We start from the raw sequence: 26911 nt of genomic DNA on the forward strand, positions 1-26911 counted from the left end.
CTCTAAAATCATGATGTTTTTATTTCATTAACTAAGTATTGATTTAGGTGAAATATCATTAGATGCCTAACTTTGATCACCCAAATTCAAAAATATTGGCTGTAAGTGCTTTCTCAGAAATTCTTGCCTCCCAGTCTCATCTTTAGACAATGCATCTCAGGAGGCTACAGAACTGTTGCATGAACCTCTCAGTAATTTTGTGTCTCATATAATGATGGCTGGTTGTGCATTCCATTATCAGGATCCTTGCTGCTGAAATGACTTGCTCTAGTATATGTCTGATCCATTTATGATACCCATGAATTAAATCTGTTGATTTAAATAGCTGATTAAATCTGCTGATTAAATAGCTAATTGAAAGCATGCATTGCTAATGGATTTCTATGAGCACCTCTTCCAGCTACGTCTTTTTAATGTTAACACTGTGATCCAAACTAGAATCCAGGTTGAGACCAGCCATTTTATCATGCATTTCTTCCTCTGTTTGAAATCCTGCTGTGATGTTGATACGTCACAGATTGACAGTTTTACATACCATCAGATTAGTCACAATATAAATACGAGAACACACCATATTGATTCTGTACATAGTACAATGTTGCCAACAAGTCCTGACTTCTATACATTAGTTTCTTTTCCATATGCCAGCTGTTTCTCAAATGCTGAAATATCTCTTTGTTCTGAATTCGACTTTATTGTTGCTGCATATCCTTCAGTTACGTATTGCATGTTAGGCTTCTGATTGGCAACTGGAAGACAAATGCATATTTGTTGATGTCTTTGTATAGACTGAGGGGTTTATTTTGATGGAAATTCATTCTTGCTACAACATTACTGATAAATCCAAAAGAGATGGTGTATAGATATACAGTGACAGGAGCACTACCAATTTTTAAGAGTGATTGAGCTGGAGGATGTGAGCCAATGTAGGTTAATTTGTGGTTAAGAAAATAATTGGTTCTTTCCACTAAAGCTGATTGAAATACTTTGAATTTTGAAATAAAATCTTTCCCCCCCTTTTTTTTGACAAAAGTTTGATTCCCCCCCCTCATTTTTCTACCAATTATAGAGCTGATCAAAATTTGTCAAGTGTAAGGTTATTGACTTTTTATTTTAAAAAATTTTTATTTAAAAAATGTTTGCAAATTTCCCTCCCTTTTTTGACTAGTCTGACTTTTTAGCCATAAAGCTGCATGTGTTTATATAGATTCCAATGGTACAGTAGGAATACACTTTACACCCAGGTGTCCCTCAGAGTTTCAAAATGCAGCTCACAGCTGGCTCTTTCTGTAACTACAGAGTGAGGACAAAGCTGATGAAGTGCAAGTATTTTTTGCTGATGAAATCCACAAACAAGTACCTTTGTTTGATTAACAGAAATTGCAAGTCCCACCAAATATTACACGTATGCGTATTTATTTTTGATAAAAATATTTCTGTAAGTATTCATAGATCTTAATGCCAGGAGGAGCATTACAATCATCTAGTCTCACTTCCTGCATAACATGAGACAAGGAATCTTACCCAATAATTTCTGCATTGAGCCCATGATTTCTGTTTGAGCTGTAGCATATTCTTTAGAAAGACACCAGTCTTGACTTAAAGACTGCAAGTCATGGGGTATCCACCACTTCCCTAGAGAAGGTGTGCCCCTTAGGTTCACAGCAAGTTGCAAAGGAAGTTCTTGGTGTCTTGAAATTTGGGTAGCCCCTGCTTTGCAGCATTTTACCACTTGCAATGTTTTGGAAAAGGCAAGGTCTTATCTCCTTGGCCTCCCTTATCTTTCACACCTCATCACCCCCAAATAACTAATAATGAGTTTAGAGGTGAGCATTTGTCATTTATAATATTTGTGAACATGTAACTACCAAAACCAGCTAATAAAAACCAAATAAAGGCTGTGATTTTTAAAGACACGTATGGGAGTTGGGCACCCAACTCTCTGAATTCCAATAGGATTTGTACAACTAACTGTTAGACTCCTTTGAAAATCCCAGTCAAAAGTGTTAAGCATAAATGTAATCTGTAATGGGTTTCCCAGTTATTATGGTGAATGCGAGAGATTATTAAAATGGTCATGTATCTGCAGTGGGCATTGGGCCCATTAAGAAGATTTGACTAAAATATATGATTGAAGCTTAAGATGTGCAGTTTGCAAATCTTTCCTAAACAATGAGGTTGGCTTGAACCTGGTCTGGCTGAAGTCAGTAGCCAAACTCTGATTTCAATGGGAGCTTCAATGGCCTGGGGTCATGGCGGTAGCTTACCTTGTCCATTGTCTTCATTAGACCTGGATTTGTAACTCTCCAATGTCTGTTCTGAAGTGTCATTTTCTGTGTAGAAAACAAATGAAAATAAGAAGTTGCAGCTTTTTTCATACATTTGCCCACCCCTCCATCCCTGCATGACTAAATACTGAACTAGAAGAATAGCCAGGGTTAAGAGGGCAATTCAGTCCTCATGTCCATTCAGTAGTTGGACTGCAAAAAGGAGCTGATTAGAGACAGTCATTGGTGGTGGCTTTTGTGATAAAGACTCTTGTCCATTGAGGTTTGGCCCGAGACCACCAATCATTTCCCCTTGGATCCTGAACAGCCGTTTGTAATAACTTCCAGTCACCACTGACACAGGCTTGATTTTAACCAATGACCTAGACATGCAAGGATCCCATATCCTGTTACCAGTCCCCTAAACTATCCAGTCCCTCACACCCATCCTAAACATAGACATTACTGGAGATTTAGATTGTGTGATCATTCACCTCTCTTCCAAACTCTGTGTGCTTTTTGCAGCTTCCTCATGAAGAGCAGGACTATGATGAGCATCAGAAAAATAAGGACAGCTACCAGGACTGGCAACAAAACACTTGTTTGCCTTTGTCTGATTCCTTCAGAATTAAGATCGGTTTCTATAAAAGAAATATTTTTAATATAGTTAGGTAGCTACTACCTGTGACATTTAGCTAACAAGATGAGGACTGTCTATTAGAGAGATTGCCAGGTGATCAGAAATAAAGCAGCGGACAATGTAGATAATGTGAGATCATTTTTAAGCCTAATGATTAGATTGTTCTTCAAGTTTGTGTTTGAGAACATACTGGCCACAAAAGGGGCAAGTTGACAATACTAGAGACTGGTTTCAGGTCTGAGCCAAAATCCATTATAGTCTTTTCATTGAGTTTAGCGGTCTTTGGACCAGGATCTTAGAGAAGAAATACATAGGAAACAGCAAGGTAAACTTCCCCATCATTAACCTGGAGGAACCAGGACACATTTTCTGCTTGTGTAAAAACGGGAAAAACTCCACTGAAGTCAGTGGACCAGCAGAGAATTTAGCTCAATGCCTCGAGATGCTAACATTGTTTTCAGTCTCCATGGGCCCACCTTAGCAAGGGCAGCCCTATAGTGTCCTTCTTGGTCGGTTTGGTGATGTAGACACTTAGCTGCTGGGAACCAGGCTGACTTCAGGAAGGCCCATTTCACGTTTAGTATTAACAAGAACTTACTGATGGTGGCATTACAATTCAGAGTTGTTTCTTCATGGCTTGTTGATGGTTCTTCTGTCCCAGAGGTCACATTTAATATCATTTCAGATCCTGTAGAATGAAAAGTGTTTATCTGATTAGCCCAATCACAGTCACCCAGATTATTTACATTTTGCAGTATTAATTCAACATTTAATTATTTTGAGGAATGTATATGTGCCAGATTCTCAGCTGATGTAAATTGGGATAGCAACAGTGATTTCAATGAAGCTATGTTGATTTACATGAGTTGATGATCTGGCTCTGTATTCTTTAGGTGGTATTAATTATAAAATTTAGGGTTTGTAGCCTTGCCACAGTGTAGAAGAATCAAACAATTAAGCCTCAAAATAGCTCTAGTAGGTTTGAAAGTGTTGTTTCTGTTTTACAATTGAGGAAACTGAAAAACAACAAGTTAAGTGAGTTGGCCAACATTACAGTGTGATCCAGTGTTACAAGTTAATTTAGAATTTGATTTCCTGGCTCCCGCCCTGTGTTCAATTCATTAGATTACCATGTTATCCCATCATTAAGAAATTTACCAGTGGTGATGTTGGAGTTTTGAGTTGATTGTTCATTGTTTATTGCTGGTATATCTGTAAGAGAAGTTATTTCTGGCTCTGTAGAAATAAAAGTAGAAAATATTTTGACTTCCTTATCCCTTTCAGTAGTCTGATCAGATAACCAAACTATTGACAGACCCAACAAAAATTCTGCCTTACTAAGTAAATATTTCAGGACTCTGACAATATGTTTTGTGGAAACTCTTAACTACAGTTCTAATAAATGCTATTTAAGGCTGGAGTTTTCAAAAGTGCCTTAGGGCCAAACCTTGATGTCCTTACTCAGGTCTTCCTCACTCCTGACTCATGTAAAGTCCCACTGAAGACAAGACATCGTATTCTTTAGCTAATATTAATTATAACAATACTTAGACGTTTCCACCTTCAAAGCACTGTACAACACCCGCTGTAGCTGAGTCTCAAACACCCCTGATAGGCAGGTGAACATTAATGATCCCCATTTTACAGTATGGTAACCAGAATGAGAGGCTGATGTTTTCTAAATCTTGAGAGCATTTGGATAGGTAGGAACTGGACATGGAAATTCCTGAAGCAACTTTGAAAAGTCTCAGTGGAGCCTTTAGATGACTCGCCCAAGGTAATGAAATAAGTCAGTGGCAGACCCCGAATTAGAACTGGGGAGTCCCTGCCTCCCAGCCCTGTTCACTAGAGCACATGGCTTGGCTTACAAGGACATTCATTAGCACACGTACCAATGGTGCTGTTAGCATTCTGAGTGCCTGGTTCACTACTTGTTGCCGGTGCTTCTGTACTAGAAATTTCCTCATTTACGGTTAGTTTTACTTCTGACCCTGCAGAAATGAAAAGAGAAATATTTTTTTTTCTTATACACAAATAACTATGTACATTCAGAGTATAAATTAAACTCACGTTTGTAAAACAAAATTGCTCTATATGCTGTGTCTATCTATGACATTACATGTACAGTGGGATATTTTCAAAGGCTGGGATTCTTTAAGATGTTTAGATGCCTAACTTCTATGAAATTAATGGGAGTTAGGCAGCTAAATACCTTTGAGGATCTGGGCCAAACTGCACTGGTGTAAAAAAAAATTGACTAATGTCCATTTCCAAATCTCTTCCATAAAATAACTATGCGCAACCAGAGAGATCCCTTTAAAGGTTGGAAAGTCTCTCACTGTCAAACAATTCATATAGTGGTAATGCAGCTCCTCCCTCCCTCCCTCTTTATATCTGGGGACAATCCTGCTTTTATCACTTGAATAACTTTACAGTTTAAGCCTTAAGGTTTGTTGACCATACTTATTTTCTGTCAGCCTGTGGCACAGTGCCACCTAGTGCATCCATAGGGATAGGTATTAATAAAATCATAGCATGCATTGATGGAGCTATGACAATTGACACCACCTGAGGACCTGCCCCCACATGTCTCCATGTGTTTGTCTTCACAACAAAGAGAGAAGCAGTCTTTCTCTATGATGGATGCAATTCTAAAATGTTCACTTATGTGCAACAACTATTGTGTTTTGTGTTTCAAGGATCTTTGTAACAACTGGAATATAAATTTGTTCTCAGCAGCATTTCCAGCTGTTCTACATGTGACATTTTAACAAATTGCCTTAATGTCATTAAGAAAAAAAAGTTTACTTACAAATAGTTGTGTTGGCTGGTAATTCCCTCTGCTGGGTAGGTATTGCTGGTAAGCTGGTAGTAGATGGCTTCTCAGGTACAGTGGTAGGAAAGTTTGGTTGGCTGGATCCTAAAGGAATATCCACCAAACAAGACATGAAAATTGGAAGATTTATTTTAGAAATAAACCCAACCCAGAAAGATGGAATCCAGATCTGAAATTTCCCAAGCTCCAGAGATATTTGGCTCTAGGTTTTGATATGGGGCCAGCTATCCATTTTTTTAAAAAATGATATGGACTAAAGAAAAAATGAATTTAAAATTCTTATCAGTAGAGTGCAGAGGATTTTGAGAGAAGACGGTGTTAATATTTGGATTGGACTCTGTAGCAATCATTGGAAAGAAAAACCCAATTCTGATCACAATGCAAGTAGTAATCAATACTATCCCCGAGTATTCTTTTGCAGCCCATATTCTGGGCAAAAACATTTTACAAATAATTTTATATGATTTATTTCATAATGATGTGGACACATATACATAATAAAAAATAACATTGGCCAAGCAGTTTGACCATGATATTGAACCTTTCCCCACTAAGCCCCAGATTGCCTTAATTCAGCACTACTCTACAATTTATATTGTTTAATTTACAACAGTGAAAAGTTTTTAAAACTTGGAACCTACCAACTGTCATCTGAGAAGAAAAAACTTCCTGTTGGGTACTTGTTGCTAGAGATATGCTCACAGGTGATGTCTGTATTATAGATTTCGGGGTAGCTTCTGTGGATTCTAATGGAACAACCAATGCGTTAAAGGGAGAACCTTGATAAATGATATTAATAAAAAAATCTTTTTTTGTTGTTGTTGTCAGTGGCTTTTTATTATTGTACTTACCCATATAATGCTGAGGATGCTCAGAGGTCCTCGTGCTTATTTCTAACATACTTGGAGCTGAGCCTGTAGTAGTCGCTGAAAAACAATAATAATAATACTTTGAATTTTCCTAGTTTCTTTCATTCGAAGCTCTCCAAGCACTTTACAAGCATTAACTTAATCTAACAGTATGTATGGGAGGTAAATAAGTATTAGGCCCATTTTACAGATGCTAAACAGAGGTACAAGGAGCAGAAGTCCAGTGGCACCTTAAAGACTAATAGATTGATTTGGGCATAAGGTTTTTTACCCACGAAAGCTTATGAGCAAATAAATCTATTAGTCTTTAAGGTGCCACCGGACTCCTCGTTGTTTTTGTGGATACAGACTAACACGGCTACCCCTCTGATACTTAAGGAGCAGAAGTGAATGTTCCAATATAACACAGAAACCCAGGATTCCCACGGACTTCAATGGGTTCTGGATCAGGTTCACTGTCAGTAAGAGGCAGACATGGTAGTAGAACCTAGGAATCAAGCTCCAAGTCCCTTCTTTAACCACGGGAGAGTATGGTCTTCCAAAACCAGACACTAAAGAGACCTTGTTCTCTGAATGGTAGACCACACCTTTAGTTATGCATCTATATCTATGCAGAGACATAATAGGGTAATTCAGTGTGGCCTAGTGGATGGGGCCACTGTTTTAGGACTCGAGAGACCTAGGTTCAAGTCCCAGCTTTATCACTGGTTTGTTGGGTGACTTTGCTCCTCTGTGCCTCAGTTTCCGCATCAGTAAAAGGGGGATGATATTACTGTTATGTGTTGCAACAGACTTTGAGATCTATTGATGAAAATCACTATACAAGAGAGCAGTATTATTCTTCAAGCTCAAATGTTAAAAAGGAATCACTACCGATCAACCAATGCTTCAATAAAAGCTGTTCTTACTGAAACGTTCAAACTGGAAAGATGCTGTCAGTCTTTCTCCTCGAAGGGTTTCATGACGAACGACACAACTGGCTGTTGAATTTTGGTTGTATGCATGGACTATGAGAGTGCTGGTTGTGTTGCATTTCTTTCCATCGTGTTCAAACTTGTGTTTGATGTCACCTACGTAACCATTTGAAGAAAACATTTAAGTGCTTTACTGTCAAAAGCAATTTAACGAAAAACCTTCCAGTCATAAATCTGCTTTACTTTTGGTCTGCTAAAGCAACACATGAATGCTGAGCAAAAGTGTTTCCATTGTATAAATGGATCACAGCAGAGCCCATGCAGAGCAAAGTCATGTTTTTGACAGAATCGCTTAGTTACAATCTACACGCTACCATGCATGGAAAAAAACCTAGGAGTTCTGTTTTACTTCACTATATCAGAGTTCACTATAAGCATATAAGCAAGTTCCACACTATTATGGGTAGTGTGCCCACATGAGCACCTCTGATCTCTCCTAAATGGAATCAGCTGGGTCATAGCCCTATACTGCTAAAGGGCTTTAAGCTCAAGAGATAAGGGCCTATAACTTTGAAGCAGGACAAGGATCTGAGTTTTGGTTCTGCAGTCAACCCGGAGATCTGAGTACAACATTGTCACAACTAGGGTGACCAGACAGCAAATGTGAAAAATCGGGACGGGGGTGGGAGTTAATAGGAGCCCATATAAGAAAAGGACCCCAAAATCTGGACTGTCCCTATAAAATCGGGACATCTGGTCACCCTAGTCACAATAGTGAAGTTCCCAGATAGCCCTAGATTTGTTACCATATTCACACAGATTGCAGCTATTAAATCTGCAAATAAATATATATTATGCGTGCCCAGTATTTGCACATACACTAACAATCCTTGATACAGCAGTTTTAATTTTTAAAGCACTGTATTAATCCTCCCATGAACTCTGTGATGTTGCTTTCACTATCCTTATTTTATAACAGGGGAAAGAGACACAAAAAGATTAAGTGACTTGCCTAAAGTCATCTAGTAAACTAATGGGACAGCCAGATTGAGGACACAAGCATTCCTGCCCTCCAAGTTCATTGCTCAGTCTATTAGATGATGTTACCTCTTTATTAACAGTGCCATGTGGAAAAACAAGGATGTAGTTAATGATGTAAAGGAATAAATTCTAAATGTGTGTGCTAAATCAGTTCTTTTCAAATTTTTCTTCGTGGCACAATAATCTCTAATGGCCAGGACGGACTCTAGGTACCAACAAAGACAATTCCAGGGGCAGCATTTCGGCCATCTTCTTCTTCTTTTTTTTTTTTTTTTCCTCTTTTGCCTAGAGCCAGCCCTGCTTACGGCATTTTCTACTGTAGGCATTAATGTCTTGAAATCAATTCACAGTATCTGTCAATTGATAAGACAAATTATAATTAATACTTTTAGCCTACAATCTCTTTCTAGAACTAGCTTTCTCTCTGTTAACTCTGGTAATATTTATACTTTTTAGTCAAAGAAATTCCTTGGTTCTAGCCTTCTTTAAAGAAGGAGATAAAATTTATCACCCAACAAAATAAAAAATTTTCCATTCAAAACTATAATCCATTTAATTTGCATGTACTGCCAACAGATGAGAGAATTCCTCATCACTCTTTAATATCAAAGCCTGCATCATAAAACTCTATTCAGGTATCAAACAAAAAAGCCTAGAACAATATGGATCCTTAGTTACACAAATACATTTCCCAGATGCCCATGTGACTTAAGGTCAAAGGGCACATTGCATCAGGAATAAAATGCTCCAGCTTGGGACCATCCATACATAAAGATCCAAACTGCCAAGAGAGCAGGTAGGTAAGCCGCAGTTTTTAAATTCCCCAGGCTTCAGTATTGCATACACAACTGCATAATCAGATTAACAAACTAAGCAAGGCACGTTGAAATAATGCAGCAGTTTATACAAGATATAAAAGACCTCTCTCTCTTGGTTGCATTGTGTAATATTGTCCATATAATCTACATCTTTATTACTTTCTAGATAGACTGCACAACTCCGAATCTCCCAAGCTTCCTTTAAAATAGGGAACTCTGAAAATATATCTTTTACCAACACTAAAGATAGATCATCTTCACTAAAGGTGAAGACTTGCAAGCTTTGCTTCATGACCCAAAATACAAGTTTCACTTTATGATCCAAAATAGAAAGTAAAGTAAGAGAGGAAACCATTCACACCTATTCTTTCTGATCTATCCCCCACATGCTCAGAGTGACCTGCATTTCCTCTTAAGTGTATTGCTGCTCCTGCTAGCAAGGCAGTTATTATTAGGTCACAATATTTAGGACAGTTGTTTAAACCACACCAGTAGCTCCTTACTCTCCCTTTAAATGCATGTGCTCAGAGCTCTACCGGGGAAGATGGATCTTCATTAACTGACATTGAGAGGCATCTGGTGGGTTGAGTGCCAGGAACCAGGATTTGAGTTCCAATGTTGGCTTTTATGGGCTTGCTGTTTGGGCTTGAGCAAGTCACTCAAGGACAAATAGTGCAACCTTCAGTAAGCAAGGGAACTACTGGCATGGGTAAGTGCTATATTCAGTGTGAAAAAGGGATTTAGAATGTGGCTCTTAACCTGTGTGTTCCTCAGCTCCCCCACCTAGAAAATGGGGTTAGTCGCAGAGGCAGATTAAGGATTAACTACTATGTCTATGCTGTGAAAGTTGTGCCACTGTTAGCTGTCTTGAGTCAACCCCCTCCCTTTAAAAAGAGGGCTCCCTAGAATTTATCACTTGTATCCAGTTCTCAGGCCTCCTATCCCCGGGTGCTGAGACCTTTCCAAATGGGACCAATGCTGGTTCAGTGGTATTTGTACAGAACATCAATGGCTGATAAGAATATTCCAACAAATGCACACCACTTAGTGGCCTTTTAAAACTCACCATCGACTTCCAGCCCATTATTTAGCAGCCATGTAATCTGAGGAGGAGGCTTGCTTCCCTGGGTTAAGCAGCTCAGTACAATCTTTTCTTCTTTGCCATTGGTTCTAATATCTGATACTTCCAACAGTGGCTTGGAGGGAGCAGCTGTAACAAAGGGACACATGGTGACATTAGGCTCTTACAGTCTTGTGCAATCAGTTTTATAATTGGTCGCATGTACCTCACCCTATATTATTATTTCTTTCAATTAAGGGTGCACCTTGAGGCCCCAGCCAGGATCAGGGCTCCCTGTTCCTTGGCACGATACAACTGCATATGAAGATGTAGCCCCTGACCCAAAAAACTGGACATGTCTGGCTGATTCCTTCCCTGGCCCCATTACTGGTTAGAGCAGCATAGAGGCTGTTCTAACTTGCACCAGCTGGCAACAGTTTCCAAGAGATTGTTTCCCAGCTGAGCATAGCCAGAGCACAGTGTGCTGTGACAACACCTCTTTCTCCCCCAGACATTCCCTTTTCCGGGGATGAAGTGTAGCAGGGATGGTGCTATGCTGTCTCTGTACTCACTGGAAACATCTCCACACTAGAACCTCCCCAGCAAAGAGGTGAGGGACAGATTCCATCCTGCACTGCCCAAGAATAGAGAGGGGGCAGAGAATTTGGCCTACCATCCACACTGAGCTGCATTTAGGGTACTTTATTTACTCACTGTACTTCAGACTTTTAAGACTAATACTCAAGGCTCCCTACCCCTATCTTAGTGTTGACTTTCTCTGTTGGCCACTGTCATTCCCAGCTTCCCATTCAGTTCTGCAGCTCTAGTCTATGATGGAACATAGGCTTCTCCACACGGCAGCTTTGCAGTCAATTACATCATTAAGTAGGAGAAATCAGTGCCCCGCTATGTTGTGAAGCCCAAAGGCATTCTGGCAAGCTAGTACAAGGGCCCAGAAAGTTTAAAAAGCACCAATCTCTTCTAATCAAATAATGCAATTATCTGTGAACCCCCAAAAGGAATTATTTTTTCACACATCGCACAGTCAGTCTGTGGTACTCTTTGCTAGAGGATGTTGTGAAGGCCAAAACTATAACAGGGTTAAAAAAAGAACTAGATAAGTTCGTGGAGGATAGGTCCATCAATGGCTATTAGCCAGGATGGGCAAGGATGGTGTCCCTAGTCTCTGTTTGCCAGAATCTAGGAATAGGCGACTGGGGATGGATCACTTGATGTTTACCTGTTCTGTTCATTCCCTCTGGGGCACACAGCATTGGCCACTGTCGGAAGACAGGATACTGGGCTAGATGGACCTTTGGTCTGACCCAGTATGGCCATTCTTATGTTCTTATATAAAGCAACAAAAAATAGCATTGAACTATGATTTGGCTAACAAACTAGAAAATGGGTTTATATAACTATTTACGTTTGCAGAATCAAATTACATAACCACAATAGAGAATAACACTTATACTCATTCACTATCTTAGGAAAGTGACCTTGTTTAGATTTTGACTTGAGTCCCTCAGAATAGGGCCTCACTTATGCCAATTGGTTATCAACTCCAGTGTTGCGAACACAACAGAGGAAAAACAATACAAAGCTAGATCACAAGGTAATTCGGTTGATTACTTACATACCAATTTACCAAAGTCTCCTTCCCAATGAATGGATCTATTGTAGTCAACGCTTTTAACCTACTTCACCACAAAATTATATTAGCCCCAGGATCTGGATAACACTCCTAACTAACATAAATTCTGCACTTATGACAAGCTGTACAGACTGAGTGCTGTTCAAGAAGCTTGAACACTTGATCTCATTTTATGGCTGTATACACAGATTACTTGAAAAGCAGTATGAAACCATTAACTGTGGTAGATACATATGCAGTAGTCTGCAATATTAGGTAACAGTAATTTGTTCAGTTTCAAATCTACGTTACAATGATCTTGACTGGAACCTATTACAAAATAAGGACACACATTGCAACTCTGTAAACTCAGGGGTTGTACCGTATGACTGGAGAATTGCTAACATAGTTCCTATTTTTAAGAAAGGAAACAAAAGTGATCTGGGTAACCACAGGTCTATTAGTTTGACATCTGTAGTATGCAAGGTCTTGGAAAAATTTTTGAAGGAGAAAGTAGTTAAGGACATTGAGGTCAATGGTAAATGGGACAAAATACAACAAGGTTTTACAAAATGTAGATTGTGCCAAACCAACCTGATCTCCTTCTTTGAGAAAGTAACAGATTTTTTAGACAAAGAAACGCAGTGGATCTAATTTAACTGGATTTCAGTAAGGCGTTTGATATGCCATATGGGAATTATTAGTTAAATTGGAAAAGATGGGGATCAATATGAAAATTGAAAGGTGAATAAGGAATTGGTTAAAGGGGAGACTACAGCAGGTCATACTGAAAGGTGAACTGTCAGGCTGGAGGGAGGTTACCAGTGGAGCTCCTCAGGAATCGGTTTTGGGACCAATCTTATTTAATCTTTTTATTATTGACCTCGGCACAAAAAGTAGGAGTATGCTAATAAAATTTGCAGATGATACAAAGCTGAGAGGTATTGCCAATTTAGAGAAGGACCGGGATATCATACAGGAAGATCTGGATGATCTTGTAAACAGGAGTAATAGGATGAAATTTACTAGTGAGAAGTGTAAGGTCATGCATTTAGGGATTAATAACAAGAATTTTAGTTATAAGCTGGGGATGCATTAATTAGAAGTAACGGAGGAGGAGAAGGAACTTGGAGTATTGGCTGACCACAGGATGACTATGAGCTGCCAATGTGATACGGCCATGAAAAAAGCTAATGCGGTCTTGGGATGCATCAAGTGAGGTATTTCCAGTAGAGATAAGGAGATGTTAGTATCATTATACAAGACACTGGTGAGCCCTCATCTGGAATACCGTGTGCAGTTCTGGTCTCCCATGTTTAAGAAGGATGAATTCAAACTGGAACAGGTACAGAGAAGGGCTACAAGGATGATCCGAGGAATGGAAAACCTATCTTATGAAGGGAGACTCAAGGAGCTTTGCTTGTTTAGTCTAACCAAAAGAAGGCAGAGGGGAGATATGATTGCTCTCTATAAATATATCAGAGGGATAAATACCAGGGAGGGAGAGGAGTTATTTAAGCTCAGTACCAATGTGGACACAAGAACAAATGGATATAAACTGGCCATCAGGAAGTTTAGACTTGTACTTAGACAAAGGTTTCTAACCATCAGAGGAGTGAAGTTCTGGAACAGCCTTCCAAGGGAAGCAGTGGGGGCAAAAGACCTATCTGGCTTCAAGATTAAACTCGATAAATTTATGGAGGAGATGGTATGATGGGATAACATGATTTTGGCAATTAATTGATCTTTAACTATTCATGGTAAATAGGCCCAATGGCCTGTGATGGGATGTTAGATGGGGTGGGATCTGAGTTACTACAGAGAATTCTTTCCTGGGTATCTGGCTGGTGAATCTTGCCCACATGCTCAGGGTTGAGCTGATCGCCATATTTGGGGTCAAGAAGAAATTTTCCTCCAGGGCAGATTGGCAGAGGCCCTGGGAGTTTTTCACCTTCCCCTGCAGCGTGGGGCACGGGTCACTTGCTGGAGGATTCTCTGCACCTTAAAGTCTTTAAACCATGATTTGAGGACTTCAGTAGCTCAGACATAGGTGAGAGGTTTCTTGCAGGAGTGGGTGGGTGAGATTCTGTGGCCTGCATTGTGCAGGAGGTCAGACTAGATGATCATAATGGTCCCTTCTGACTTTAATATCTATGAATCTATTACAAAATAAGAACACACATTTCAACTCTCTGACCATCTTTAAAGCATGTGGGAACATATACACTTCTGGACTAGTTAGGTGTCTAGTTTTAGTAAGTGGTAAATTGACTGTTTTGCATTGTGACCCAAAAGAAAGTCTGTGTGTTGCTTATCACCAGATCTTTGCTCAGCTGTTAGCTTTCAGCTCAGATATCTCCATAGCAGGAGCTGACCATGTATAAATAGATGGAGCAAAGGATGGACATGACTATAGTCTTTTCCTGGTGTGCTAGTGGGTAACCTGAGTTGTTGGAAAATAGAAAGAGATAGGTGACAACGAAGAGGATTCCCAGGTGGCCAACCCAGGAACTCAGTTCTTCCTCCTTCCAGGTGTCTTTGGCTTTCAGGAAGCGATGTGCCGAAGGAGACAAGCTGTTTTATCCTATTTTTGCTGGGTGGTCCAACTTTGTCGCTCTTCTTGGAGGTTCTGGGTGTGGCTCAATCAGATGGTGACCCATACTTCTCAAGATTCTAAATGTCCAACCAAAATGAAAGTTGTCCTCTCTCACCATTCAATCAGAGAATGGCATGTCAGCTGAATTCTTCCAGTGGACTTGAATTTTCTAGTCTCTTTGTGCAATACATTTGGTCACTCCAGCTTATCTGAAATAAGTTAGGTCATAACTGTTGGTGCAACTATTTTGGGACATACCTTGAGCACCAGCTGGTTTGCTCACGCCACAAACAAATCACTTTTCATGGGCCCCTTTGCGGTGTATGCTTTGGCCTACTTTGCAGTTATGCTCACTCAGGTAGCAGTTTCTCTATCAATACTTTGCTAGTTGCTGAAATGTTCAGTGTAGGGTTCATATAATGTATACAGAGTCCCTCCATAGTCTTTGATGCTTTTCAAACTTCTTTTAACAGTCCATTATACAATACAATGTCACTTCAAGAACTGTTGTTCTTCAACAGGCTGGTAGACCTGTATAAATCTTCTGGTTTTGTTCTTTTTAACAAGAATGGTGGAACCTTGGTATGTATGCCGAGCTGAGTCTTTGCATTATGAATCAAATAGTTACATTTCTGGTTATTCCTCTCTGTGGTCAAATGTCCTTATAAACATACTATTTGATTTCAGTTCCTTTTATTCACTGCCTCTTTTAGCACAAGCATATTTCACTGACTTGGTAGCATAAGCATGTTTGATTGCAAGCATTAGCCTGACTTCCTCGGTTTATCACTTAAAGTAAAAGCACACCAATATGAGCACAGTCCCTTGCTTTCCTAAAAGCATTGCCCATGAGGTAAACCCTGTCATTAAAGTTTGCCCAATACTGTACCACTTATAGCTGACTTCTCACTTATACACATTTGAATAATAAAATTAGATTCCATTAAGTTCCCTATTTGACCACTCTATTTGGCATATTATATAATATCTTCACTTTTGATATGCATTTAATGTTTAACTCATTCACAGACAAGGAACAGGGGAGCTCTTATTAGCAGTACCAGCAGTACACTCTTGTGAAAGGCTGCCGCAACTCGGCATTTCCTCAGCCTGTTGAAGAAATCTAGCTGTTAGACACTGGGTTTTTATTCTCTTAGCCCTCTGTTCTATCATTTCTAAAAGGTTTTGATACCTGGGCAATTCTTGAATAGTAATAACTCATAACTTTGAGGCCTTAGTTACTACAACATGGCCTCATAAACATATCATTACAAAAGAATACAGTAAAATGGGATGGCCGTCATTCAGGAAAAAAAGGTGTAGGAGGAGGGTGGATTTTATTAGAAACCTATGCAAATTTAGATTCTCTAATGGAACTCACCTAAGACAGTAACATTCACTTTCTTGGTTTTGACTGGTACGTCATAGTAGAAGCATGTGTATGTGCCTTCATCCTGTACTGTTACATTAGAGAGGCTGATAGATAATTTATATTTTGAATAATGGATAAGCTTGTATCTCTGATCTTTTAAACCTGTAAGTGAAAAAAGAATGGCATAGTAAGTGCATTGGTCCATACGAGCGACATGGGTAATCAAAGTGATAGCAGGTGAGATTGGCTTTGTTCATCAGGTTTGAAAGACATTCTTTTTCATTCATTTGCTCTCAGTGTTTAATGAACAATTCTAGTGCTAATCATTCCTAGCTGGATATGGGAAATAGAGATATATCAATAAATTAAAAATAGTGCTTATGTGGGGGAAGGGAGGTCATAACGTTTCCTGTGTGTTTCAAAGCTCAGAAAGAAGTTTGGTTTGAGAAGCAGATGGGTCTTGTGGGTAAAACATTCTTCTTGCACTCAGGAAACTACAGTTCATCCCCTGGCTCTGCCACAGATTTCCTGTGTGACTTTATGCAAATCTCTTTGCCTCAGTTTCCCATCTGTCAAATGGGGCTAATGTTAATTATTTATATTGCAGTAGTACTTAGAGGCCCCCAACCTAGACTGGGGCCTTATTGTACTAGGTGCTGTACAGACATGCAGTAGAAGATGTCTCTGCTCCAATGAGTTTAAAGTTTAAAGAGAGAAGACAGACAAAGGGTGGAAGGGTAAACAGAGGCACAGAGAGATGAAGTGCTTTGCCCAAGGCCAGGCAGCAGGCAGAACTGGGAATAGAACCAGGCTAGTGCACCATCCACTAAACCACCTGGCCTCCTCTTAGACTTCCTTGCCTCACAGGGGAGGGTTTTGAGACTAAATTCATTGATGTAGGTTTGTGGGGGCTCTCAAGATACTAATGGAATTTGGGTCCCGGGGCAGGTAAATATCAGCAAATGTTTGGAGGATTATGAAATGGCAACATGGAAGGGGCTGTACCATGATCCAGTGCATGTTAGGACTCCAGAGAGTGGGGTTCTATTCCCCTCTCAGAGACAGACTCACTGTGTTACTTTATGCACCATCTCATGGTGATGGGCCTGTTTCCCCATCTGCAAAAGGGGGGTGGAATTATGTAATGCGCCACGTCCATAAATCTTGAAGTATTAATGAGTTGTCTGATCCTCTGATCCTAGTTTTGCCTAATTAGTTGCCCTTTAATGAGACACCTTCCTGGAATATCCAGATCTCTCAGCAGATTAATATCTCTTTGGGCTTCCAGGACACTCCTTCCTTCTTTCCCTTGTGTGACCCATGGGAATCTTGGGATTGAGTCGAGCAGGTCACATCAGCTCTCCCGCCGGCGACTCATGGGAGGGACACAAAGGTGGGCACCAGCTAAAGGGGGGGCATGTGACCCCCCATGTGACTCCTCTCTGCCCCCCAGCCTGGACCCCCACGCTGTCCCTGTCCCTCCCCATCCCATATTATGTGCAGCTGGGGCGGCTCTGTCCTGCTGCTGTGCAGGATGCCAATTTCAGGCGAAAAGAGGCCAGCCTCATGTACCGCCCCCAGCCCTTCCACGCAGCTGTGTCTCCTGGGGTCTGTACAGCCATGACGGAGGACAGGGCTGGGGGCGGGACCGGTACAGCCATGCCAGAGGAGCTGCCAGTGTGGGGCGCTGGCTCCTGGGAGTGGTAGTCCCACGTTCTGCCCCTTTCGCCGCTGTGGTTCCCGGGAGAGCCTTGTGGTTCATTTCAGTGCTGCACGGCTCCCCCAGGAACCGCAGCGATGGAAGGAGCAGGCCGCCAGGCAGCCCCACGCTGGGATTTCCTCTGGCGTGGCTGCAATGGTCCCACCCCCAGCCCTGTCCTCCGGCATGGCTGTACAGACCCCAGGAGACACAGCTGCGCGGAAGGGCTGGGGGCAGTACAGCCATGCCGGAGGAGCTGCTGCTGTGAGGCCGCCGGGTAGCCCCACATTTTGCTCCTTTCACCGCTGCAGTTCCTGCTGAATGTACCCCTACCCCCAGTTGTCTGGGGAGGAGCATGTGACCCCCCCCCGCCCCTCCCCGGTGTCGCCTTTGCTCACCGCAATCACAACACAGAAAGTAACAGCCTGACTTTAAAGTGAACTGAAATTGAGGAAATGGGCCATCCATTGGGGGAGACTAAAGGACCTCAGAAACTTCTTTTTTAGTTGAGGCTTTTTCAGGCTTTAAAAATATTTAGGCGAGTGATGGAATCACTGGTGATTAAATTTCTGGAAAGGACTAAACATGGAAAAAAAATTTCAAATCACTGTTGTGTGTAAGTTAGATGGTTCGTCATGTTTAATTTTTTTCCATATGGAATAAGAAAATGATTTGTTAAGCTGTGTGTCACATTGCTTCTTTGAACAGAGGCTTATGGTGATAAGACTGAGAACGCAAATGCCCACATATGGCATAAAATTTTGTTTCTCCCCTAACATGGAAAATAAAAGCAAAAATACTGGTGCTTTAGACTTATCAATTACTTTACAAGCACTAATCCTCATGTTTAATATCACTTTAATATTATACACCCGAAAAGGAGATTATCTCATGCCTTTGCAGAGGAATAGACTGTGGGTCAAATCCTCAGCTGGTGCAATATCCCTAGGTGCTGGAACTAGGGGTGCTGCCATACTCCCTGGCTTGAAGTGGTTTCCATCAGATACAGGGTTTACAGTTTGGTTCAATGGCTTTCAGCACCCCCACGATACAGATTTTCCAGCACCCCTGGCAATATCAGTGTAGTTTCACTGACTTCAATGAAGTCATGCAGATTGACACCAGCTGAAGATCTGGGTTTATAGACTCTTTGTATGATCTTCCATCCTAACCTACTATTACACCTCTTTGAGATTGGTAAATTGAATTGGACAAAATTTTCAAAAGCATATACATGATTTAGGAGCTGGGAAAATAATAATAATAACAATAATATCAATATTTAAAAAGTTCACCATGTATTCCATCTGGACATGTTTGCAAACTTTATTGAGTAAATTATCTGGTAAATGTATTTGTCAGATTATTCATTCAATAAATTTAGCAGTTATCCACTCAGCAATCATATCAATGATGATTTTAGCTGAAATTCTCAAAGGGACCCATTAGCTGTGGGGTACTCAGTTCATGCTGAATTTCAACGGGAGTTGGGTGCCGGATTCCCTTTGAAAAATCCCAGTAGATTTTAGTGCACCTAAGAGTGATCAGGGTCCGCTCTGCTCTGCTCTGTACAAATAAGTAAGACACAGACAGTCGCTGTCCCACAGAGCTCACAATCTAGGAGTGACAAGATAGAATTGGGGGACGGACAGGTGTGGGGTAGAAGACAAGGTAGCAATAAACATGGGTATGTTTGCATCAGTTAGCGGTCTCCATGGTTATAGCACTCACCAGCTTCTTATCAAAACAGTTGCTTTTTTAATAAGTTAAAAACCAATGTGGATTCTAAGCAAGGAACACTTTGAACCTTCTTTCTCAGCTAGATAAGTCACAATCTATAGCACGCGTAGGTCCTTTCAGTCAGTGGTGGGTTTTTGAGCTGGGATGATGGTGTTAGTGGTAAATACAGTTTATTGCTTGAGGCCCCATTTACAAACCACTCTGGTGGGGTTTCCATTTAATCAACTTCCTGTAGGAAAGAGACTGAATGTACAAGAGCTGTAAATGGGCCTGTAGGTGAGTCAGATCTTACAGTAGGTGGGATATAGGAAAGACCACCGATGACTGACCCCTCTTCTATCAAATGGAAAGTAACTTGGAAGCAGGTTTTGACACTTACCTCGGTTGCTCTTTAGAAAAATGAGAAACCCCCGAGGGTTTGACCATGTGAAGGCAGATTCGTGGTCTCCGGTAAAATCACATTGTAGGCTTAAATCCTGCCCCTCCTCCACAGTTACACTTTCAGTGTGAACCTCTTGAAAATCCCCTGCCAGAGAAAAACAGTTGTGAAATGTGATGTGAGGCAAACTGAGAGCATTCCCCATAGTGCAATACACCAACCTGCTGCTTTTTTGAAAAAAGGCTTGTCTGCAAGGGGAAATTTACCAGCATAATTCTACTGGTATAATTGTACATTTGTACCAGTATAACTCCCCATTTAGACACACTTGTTCTAGAATAGGAGTTATACTGGTAAATTTCCCCTTGTAGACAAGCCCCGAGAATGAATCTAATGCCAACAAGAGGCGCTGGCTCGACAGACCTAAGGACTGAACTCCTCTATCCCCAGAACAGGGACAGGGACTCATGCTTCCCTGTTCCGTGAATGTGCCACTCTATTTAATGTCAGTATCTCTATGGTCTTCATCTGCCATAGGTATCTGCACACCTCACAGTTATTAATGTATTTATCCTCTCAGCATCACTCTAAGGCAAGGGAGTGCTATTATCCCCATTTTGAAGGTAGAGCACTAAGGCACAAAGACACTCAGGTCCAGATTCAAAGGTATTTAGCAAAAAGAAAAGGAGTACTTGTGGCACCTTAGAGACTAACAAATTTATTAGAGCATAAGCTTTCGTGAGCTACAGCTCACTTCATCGGATGCATTTAGGTGTCTAAGTTCCATTGAAATCAATTTCCTAAATACCTTTGAGGATCTTGGCCTCAATGTCTGTGGAAGAACTCAGAACCGAACTCAAGTCTCCAGAGTCTTAGCCTGCAGCCATAATCCCACAGATGTCTTTCCACAGCCCTCTATGGATTAGAAGAGGGTTCAGTGTTATGACCTGTTTGATCTTTGGAAGCTCTGCTGAGACTCCCAACTCTTGTAGTGGTGGTTTTCTGATGTTGCGCACCTGCCCACCACAACGGACCCCTCAATTTATTTTACACAAGCCATCAAAGAGCCAGAAATAGATGGATTCGATGAATATGTGCTTTATGCATTTAAACACACAGTGATTTTTAGTTACCAGCCTGGGCAGATTTGAACAAATGACTCAAAGATCAAAGCACTGTCTTGCAATTACCCATCGTTGTGCCTGATTTTCAGAAGTGGTGAGCTCTCCCAACTCCAGTTTAAATTAATAGTAATTGTGGGTGCTCAGCATCTTTGAAAATCAACCCTTTTATATTCAAATGTCTAGATCTTCAGTTGCAGTAAATTGGTACTGCGCTCCATTAAAGTCAGGATCTGGCCTAACATATGTAACTAAAAAGAAATTCCATTCTCCCAGCTCATTTTACAGTGAAGCAATAAAGTACGTTCCTCTTCCCAGCCAGAATTGACCATGCTGAGATATAAAATGCACTTTGTGAAAATGTTTTATGGCCTTAAATGTTTTTTGGCCTCCTCCAAACAAACATGCGTTGGCGAAATTATGAACAGCAGTAACTGTGTCAGAGCTAAGTAAATAGGCAGTTAAGGGAATTTGTTTTTCAATCAGTTTTTTTTTTAAAGTAGCTGCCTACAGCAAATTGCCTGCCAGGGTGTGGGAGTGCTGAACCTTTGGGGCAATGAGTCTGCTTTGGTTGCACAAATAGGAAGCATTTTATTTTCTTAAAAGAACCAAAAATGGCAAGGTTAGGTTCTTTGCTACTAAAGTCAACAGGAGGTTTTTTACTGACTTCAGTGACAGCAGGATTGGGCTGGCTGTAGGGAAGGTGGTAGATATGCAGGTCTGTAGCCACATCTCCCTCCATGTCCTTACTCATCTCTCACCCCGGGAGTGGCAGAGAGAAATGATTAGCAGTGTAGCTGGGAGCTCTCATGGAAGGCAAACTTTGTCCCCAGGGTAGATCACTGTAAATTGAGCTGGATGCACACCCAAGGCTTCAGTTGTTTGTATCATTGTGGTCCTCACTGTCTGATCTATAGGGTCCATGAAGCTGCAGGACTAACTCTCATGGTACTTGAGTATTTTGCTGTCTACCTGGGCCAGAACCAGGAAGCACAGAGGTTGTCCTTTTGCATGAAGGAGTGACTCATCCAATACAAACCAATTGGTCATAAAAAGATACTGTGGGGCTGATTCTTCTCATGCTTACAATATTTTACCCCGGTGAAATTCCATTGACTTCAGTGGAGTTACTCTTGATTCTCACCCACTGTAAGTGAGGGGACACCTGTCGTTATGCTCTAGTTCAGGCACAGCTACTGGACTTGAAGCCAGAATAAATTCAAGGAAGTCCTATGACCTGTGTGCAGGAGGTCAGACTAGATGATCACAATGGTCCCTTGTGGCCATAGAATCTATACATTGCGATGCGTTCGTAAATTCTAATTCTTTCTGATTCAGTGGTCAACCCATTATTCAGCACCATAATGACACGCTAGCAAATCATTCAATTCATGTCATTCAACAGATGTGATTTTTTGCTGCCGAATTATAATGACCAGGGCTGTTTTATGGATGCCTTTGTAGGAGACAAGCAGATAGTGACAACCATGAATATGTTGTGCTTTCAGTTAGCCATTTTAAGGGCATATAGACCAAAATTACCCCAATGAAAGTGACGTGAGAAATTATGATTGAGGAAGAAGTTGATTCGGTTGGTGTTTCTCCCATAGAGGACACTTTGCCGGCAGTGTGTGTTCTATTTAAGTGGCTCAGCCATATATTTGTTTACATGTGATACCATCTCCATATCCCAGTATTAAATTGTTTTTGAAACAAAAAAGGGTCCATTATATGAGGAAAATAACAATAAGCTAGTTTTTCAGGTTTCATGGCACTTAGAAATGATTGCCACAGACCCGATGGCAAAAGAAAACATTCCTTTTGTGAGCCCTCGGTAGTTCCATCTATGAAGAAGTGCATTACCGGGTTCATCTTGTTAGTGTAGCCTCATCTGTGGTTTTCCACAGGGCCTTTCTGCATCTTTACTATTTCCTGTCACTAACATTGGCGTGGGGGGTCTGTCACATCACACTCTTTGAAGTGAGAGAAACCAGACTCTAAATAGGAAAGCATATTTAAAAAAAATAGACTAAAGCCCAGAACTGAACACACACAGACTTTCCAGCTGAGACAGTGGGATGTTCACTGGCCATGACTCATGGGCCGAATTTCCCTCTCTGTCCAGGGTCAACGTTGCCCTGTTCCCCCAACACAGCGGTTCTAAAGCCATTGTAGCTGGTCAAAAAAGGGACATCCTAATATAGGGAGATATTCATCTTGCCCCACTCCCTATGGATAGTGTAGGGGATGCAGTCAGGGTTATCTCTGTGCTCCATTGATCCCCAGTTGCTCTAATGACCCCATTGAGCCATTGGTACCTGGAGGAAACTAAAGCCACCTCTAGGCTGTGCTGAATTATTCCATGGGAGCAACCCAGTGCACAGCCAGCTCAGGATTGCAGGAAGGAGTGGAGATTTGGCCAGCTTCCCTTCCTCAAGTTGTCCCAAGTGCACCTCAACCACAGACAAGGACTGAGGTCCGTCTCTAAACTGAAGTGAACAATGGTATTGTTTGGGTTTTCAGATGACTGGGCATTGCAGATCATTCACATTCTGCACAGTATCTCCTCAGAACATTACTTTGAGTAACCAGCGATCAGATCATGTCTCCTCCATCTCTATGAATGGGGCGAGGAGGACAGAAACCCCAGGGGCATAATGGAGAATGTGGCTGCAGGGGATGGGAGGCCCTTTCTGCAGCATTGTTCTCTCTTCACCCAGCCCCATGGAAACTCATTTGGATCTGCAGGTGGAAGAAAGTGGGACTGGTGGGGGGAAGGTGATGATAGTGTCTGCACGTTGTTCCATCATCCTCTCCCATTTGCTGAACCTGTGGAATATCTCAGCCTGTGTTAATGCTGCCTGAGGCAGTGTTATCTTAGTCGCATCCACCTCTGAATGCCTGAACCCTTCTTTTCTGGTGGGCGTTCTTAATGCACTGGCTGGTGGGGAGTCCCTGACAACCCTTCCCCATCAGATTGCACATGTTCCATAGAAGTGTTGGGAATCAAATTACCTTATTAAAGTAAAATCTACAGGCACATTGGGACCAAATTTCACAACAACTCCAGTGCTGGGGTAATGTGAATTAATTCAGGCACCATGAAATGCCCTTCATTCCCGTCCTTCTCCCAACCCTCACGCAAACATACTCAGCCATGGCTCAGATTGCATATATTTATTGATGTAAAATTTGTTGATTACTTTTGAAGATGGCAAGGGGTGAATCTGGTAGCCAGTTTCAATGGCTCATCACTTCAGCCACCTAGACCGTGGCAGCTATGCCTTTGGGAAACCCAGTGTATATCCCTAGGTCAGCTCCCTGGCTACAAGCTGGCCACAAGCTCTGTCTCCATGACCACCCTGTTTCCCAGTTCCATGGAACAATGCAGAGAGCGTGTGCTGTAGTACAATCCATTACTCCTCTTGGGGAAAACTGGACAGCAAGAGGTAGCAGGACTGGGATGAATGGAGCAGTTTACATCTCTCAGAGCTATTGTTTCAGGCTGTCTGCAGACTCATACAGAAATCACTGCAGAGGTTTACACTCAGTTCATGTTTTCAACATTATTTTTACAACCATCAGACTAGAAATATTATTAACAAAGAAAATGAGATTCTGGAACGCATTCTGCAGCAAGGAGTGATTTGTGGCAAATTTATAACTGCAAAATACATGGGGCCCTGCCTATGAGCTGGTTTGATTGGATAGTAGAACCTCGCTAATTAACACTGATATCTGAGAAGCTTATTGTATGCACAACAGGATTTTGCAAATTAGAGTACAGTGGTTGCCCCAAAAGATGGTCAATTGCTTTAGATAATAACTTAATACTATGATCTCAGGGTTCACTGTATTCCCAGGGTATTCCTTAGAGTAAGTATATGGAACACTGCAAATACCAAAATAACCATATCAATTTAATTTAAGATTAAAATGACTAGTTTTAAAGGTGATCACTTAGTTAACAAACACAAGCAATAATGATATACCCCATCCCAGGGATGATGTAATGTAAAGTGTATTTTGTCTATTTACTTTAATCTGGACTCGCATTCACAGTACACTGGTATAGTAGTATATTTTGCACTATTACCAAAGTCTCAGGAAATGAGACCTTACTGCAGTTTCTTCTCTTAAATCTTTGTCAAGAAGTGGGGAGAGACTATCCTTTTGGGGTTCATACTGCAGGCAGTGCAAAAATCATGCAAGGATCAGGAATGGAAGCTGTAATTATTTGACATGTCCACAGGCAATCCTTGCACATATGCTGATGCGTGTGAGTGATGAGGTACAGGTTAGCAACATATGTAAAAGGGGCTACATCCTGTAGCAGGAATAATAATACTGAGCATTTATATAGCGTTCTCTGTTTTCAAAGCACTCTCTAAACATTAACAAGGCTAGGTAACCCTTATAGCACACCTGCAAGGTAGCTGCCATTAGTCCTATTTTACAGATGGGCAAACGGAGGTAGAGAGATGTAAGTCATGTAAGGCTATTTTGTGAGTCAGGATCAGATGAGAATTCAGCAGTTCCTGGCTCTCTGTCCTCTACACTGTGTTTCCAAGGTTTATAAGGCAAATTATTGTCCTTGGGTTTAACAGTTAATTGGAACTGAGTGGCCCTTAGGTGGCAGAAGATCCTATTGAAAAGCTTGATGGTAATAGTGCAATGCAGTTAATAATAAAAAGCATTCTGGCGTGTGGTACAGTGAAGTTCTGTAAACAAAATAATTCCGTTTAAGAGCTTTTAAGACAGGCAGTTAAACAATGTCGCTTACCTTGCAGTGGTAACAAAGCCACGATACAGAGCACAGCGGTGAAAGTCATGTTGTGGGATGTAAGTGTAGCCCGTCTCTGTCTGTTATGCTGCACGAACTTCCTCTTCACTTTAGAAGTGCAGACATGCAGTCGGTTCCTTTTCAATGGGGTGGGGAGTGGGGTTACCATGACTTCATCAGCGCTGAGGTCACTGCCTCCCTCTTCTTTTTCTGCTGTTCCCACTTGCCCTCATGTTTTCTCGCTGGGTTGTTTCCTCTGCCGTGACCACTAGGGAGAAAGCTGTGTGACCCCACATGTGTTCTAAAATTATTAAACTGTGGGTTGACAGGTGCTAGATGCTATGACTCTGTGCCCACTTGGACTCAGATATCGTAGGGGTTGCATCCCACTTATGCGCTGTGGGAAAAGGAACATAGCAGGAGAGGGAGACAATGATAAAAAGAAATACAGAGTCCTGGGAGGCATTGGTCCAGCACTCATGTGTATAGTGGGGGTGCTGAGAGCCACTGAACCAAACTATAAACCCTGTATGTGATGGAAACCACTTAAAGACAGGGGGTGCACCTGTGAAGGAAGGATGGTCTGGAGATTAGGCCTCAGGAGAGTTGGTTTCAATTCCCTATTCTACCCCAGGCTCCCTGTATGATGATGGGATTTAGGTCCAGATTTTTAACTCTATGTAGGTGCCTGAAGGGGCAGATGGGTGCCTAGTGGGATTTTCAAAAGCTCTCAGATTCAAAGATTTTCAAAATGGTGAGCTTCTGAAAATCCCAGCAGGCACTTTTCTGAATCGTCAGGGCCTAAATAGCTTCAACAAATCTGCCCCTTAGTGTGTCTGAGCCTCGGGTCCCTGTGTGTCCAATGCGGATAATAGCACTGCCTGCCTCACAGGGCTATGGTGAGGCTAGATATATTAGAGACTATGAGGTGCTCAGATGACTACGGTGGTGAGGGCCAAATAAATGCCCTAGATCAGGGGAGGGCAAACTACAGCCCGCGGGCTGAATCTGGCCCATCAGGGCTTTCAATCCGGCCCACGGGATTGCCAGCCCGATGGTGCAGCAAGGCTAAGGCAGGCTCCCTGCCTGCTCTGGCCCCAGGCTGCTCCCAGAAGCAGCTGGCACCACGTCCCTACAGCCCCG

The 26911-nt window shown here is 41.6% G+C and overlaps 1 protein-coding gene across 2 annotated transcripts; it reads right to left on the minus strand.

Moving 5' to 3' along the window:
* Positions 1 to 579: 579 nt before the first annotated feature.
* CRTAM (cytotoxic and regulatory T cell molecule) lies at positions 580 to 25874 on the minus strand. 2 transcript variants are annotated; one of them, XM_043500754.1, is made up of 15 exons: positions 25769 to 25866; positions 19865 to 20011; positions 16056 to 16208; positions 10452 to 10595; positions 7521 to 7682; positions 6595 to 6669; positions 6385 to 6489; positions 6027 to 6092; positions 5720 to 5827; positions 4800 to 4898; positions 4066 to 4143; positions 3506 to 3595; positions 2762 to 2908; positions 2268 to 2333; positions 580 to 749 (listed from the first exon to the last, which is right to left on the minus strand). In XM_043500754.1, the coding sequence occupies exons 1-15, from the start codon at positions 25815 to 25817 to the stop codon at positions 619 to 621; spliced, it is 1620 nt and encodes a 539-aa protein (XP_043356689.1). In that variant the 5' UTR covers positions 25818 to 25866; the 3' UTR covers positions 580 to 618. The 2 variants fall into 2 exon arrangements, with proteins under 2 accessions (XP_043356689.1, XP_038236649.1); XM_038380721.2 differs by lacking the exon at positions 6027 to 6092 and having other exon boundaries at positions 25769 to 25874.
* Positions 25875 to 26911: the final 1037 nt, after the last annotated feature.

Source organism: Dermochelys coriacea, chromosome 22, assembly GCF_009764565.3.
Source record: "Dermochelys coriacea isolate rDerCor1 chromosome 22, rDerCor1.pri.v4, whole genome shotgun sequence".
Lineage (NCBI taxonomy): Eukaryota > Metazoa > Chordata > Testudines > Dermochelyidae > Dermochelys > Dermochelys coriacea.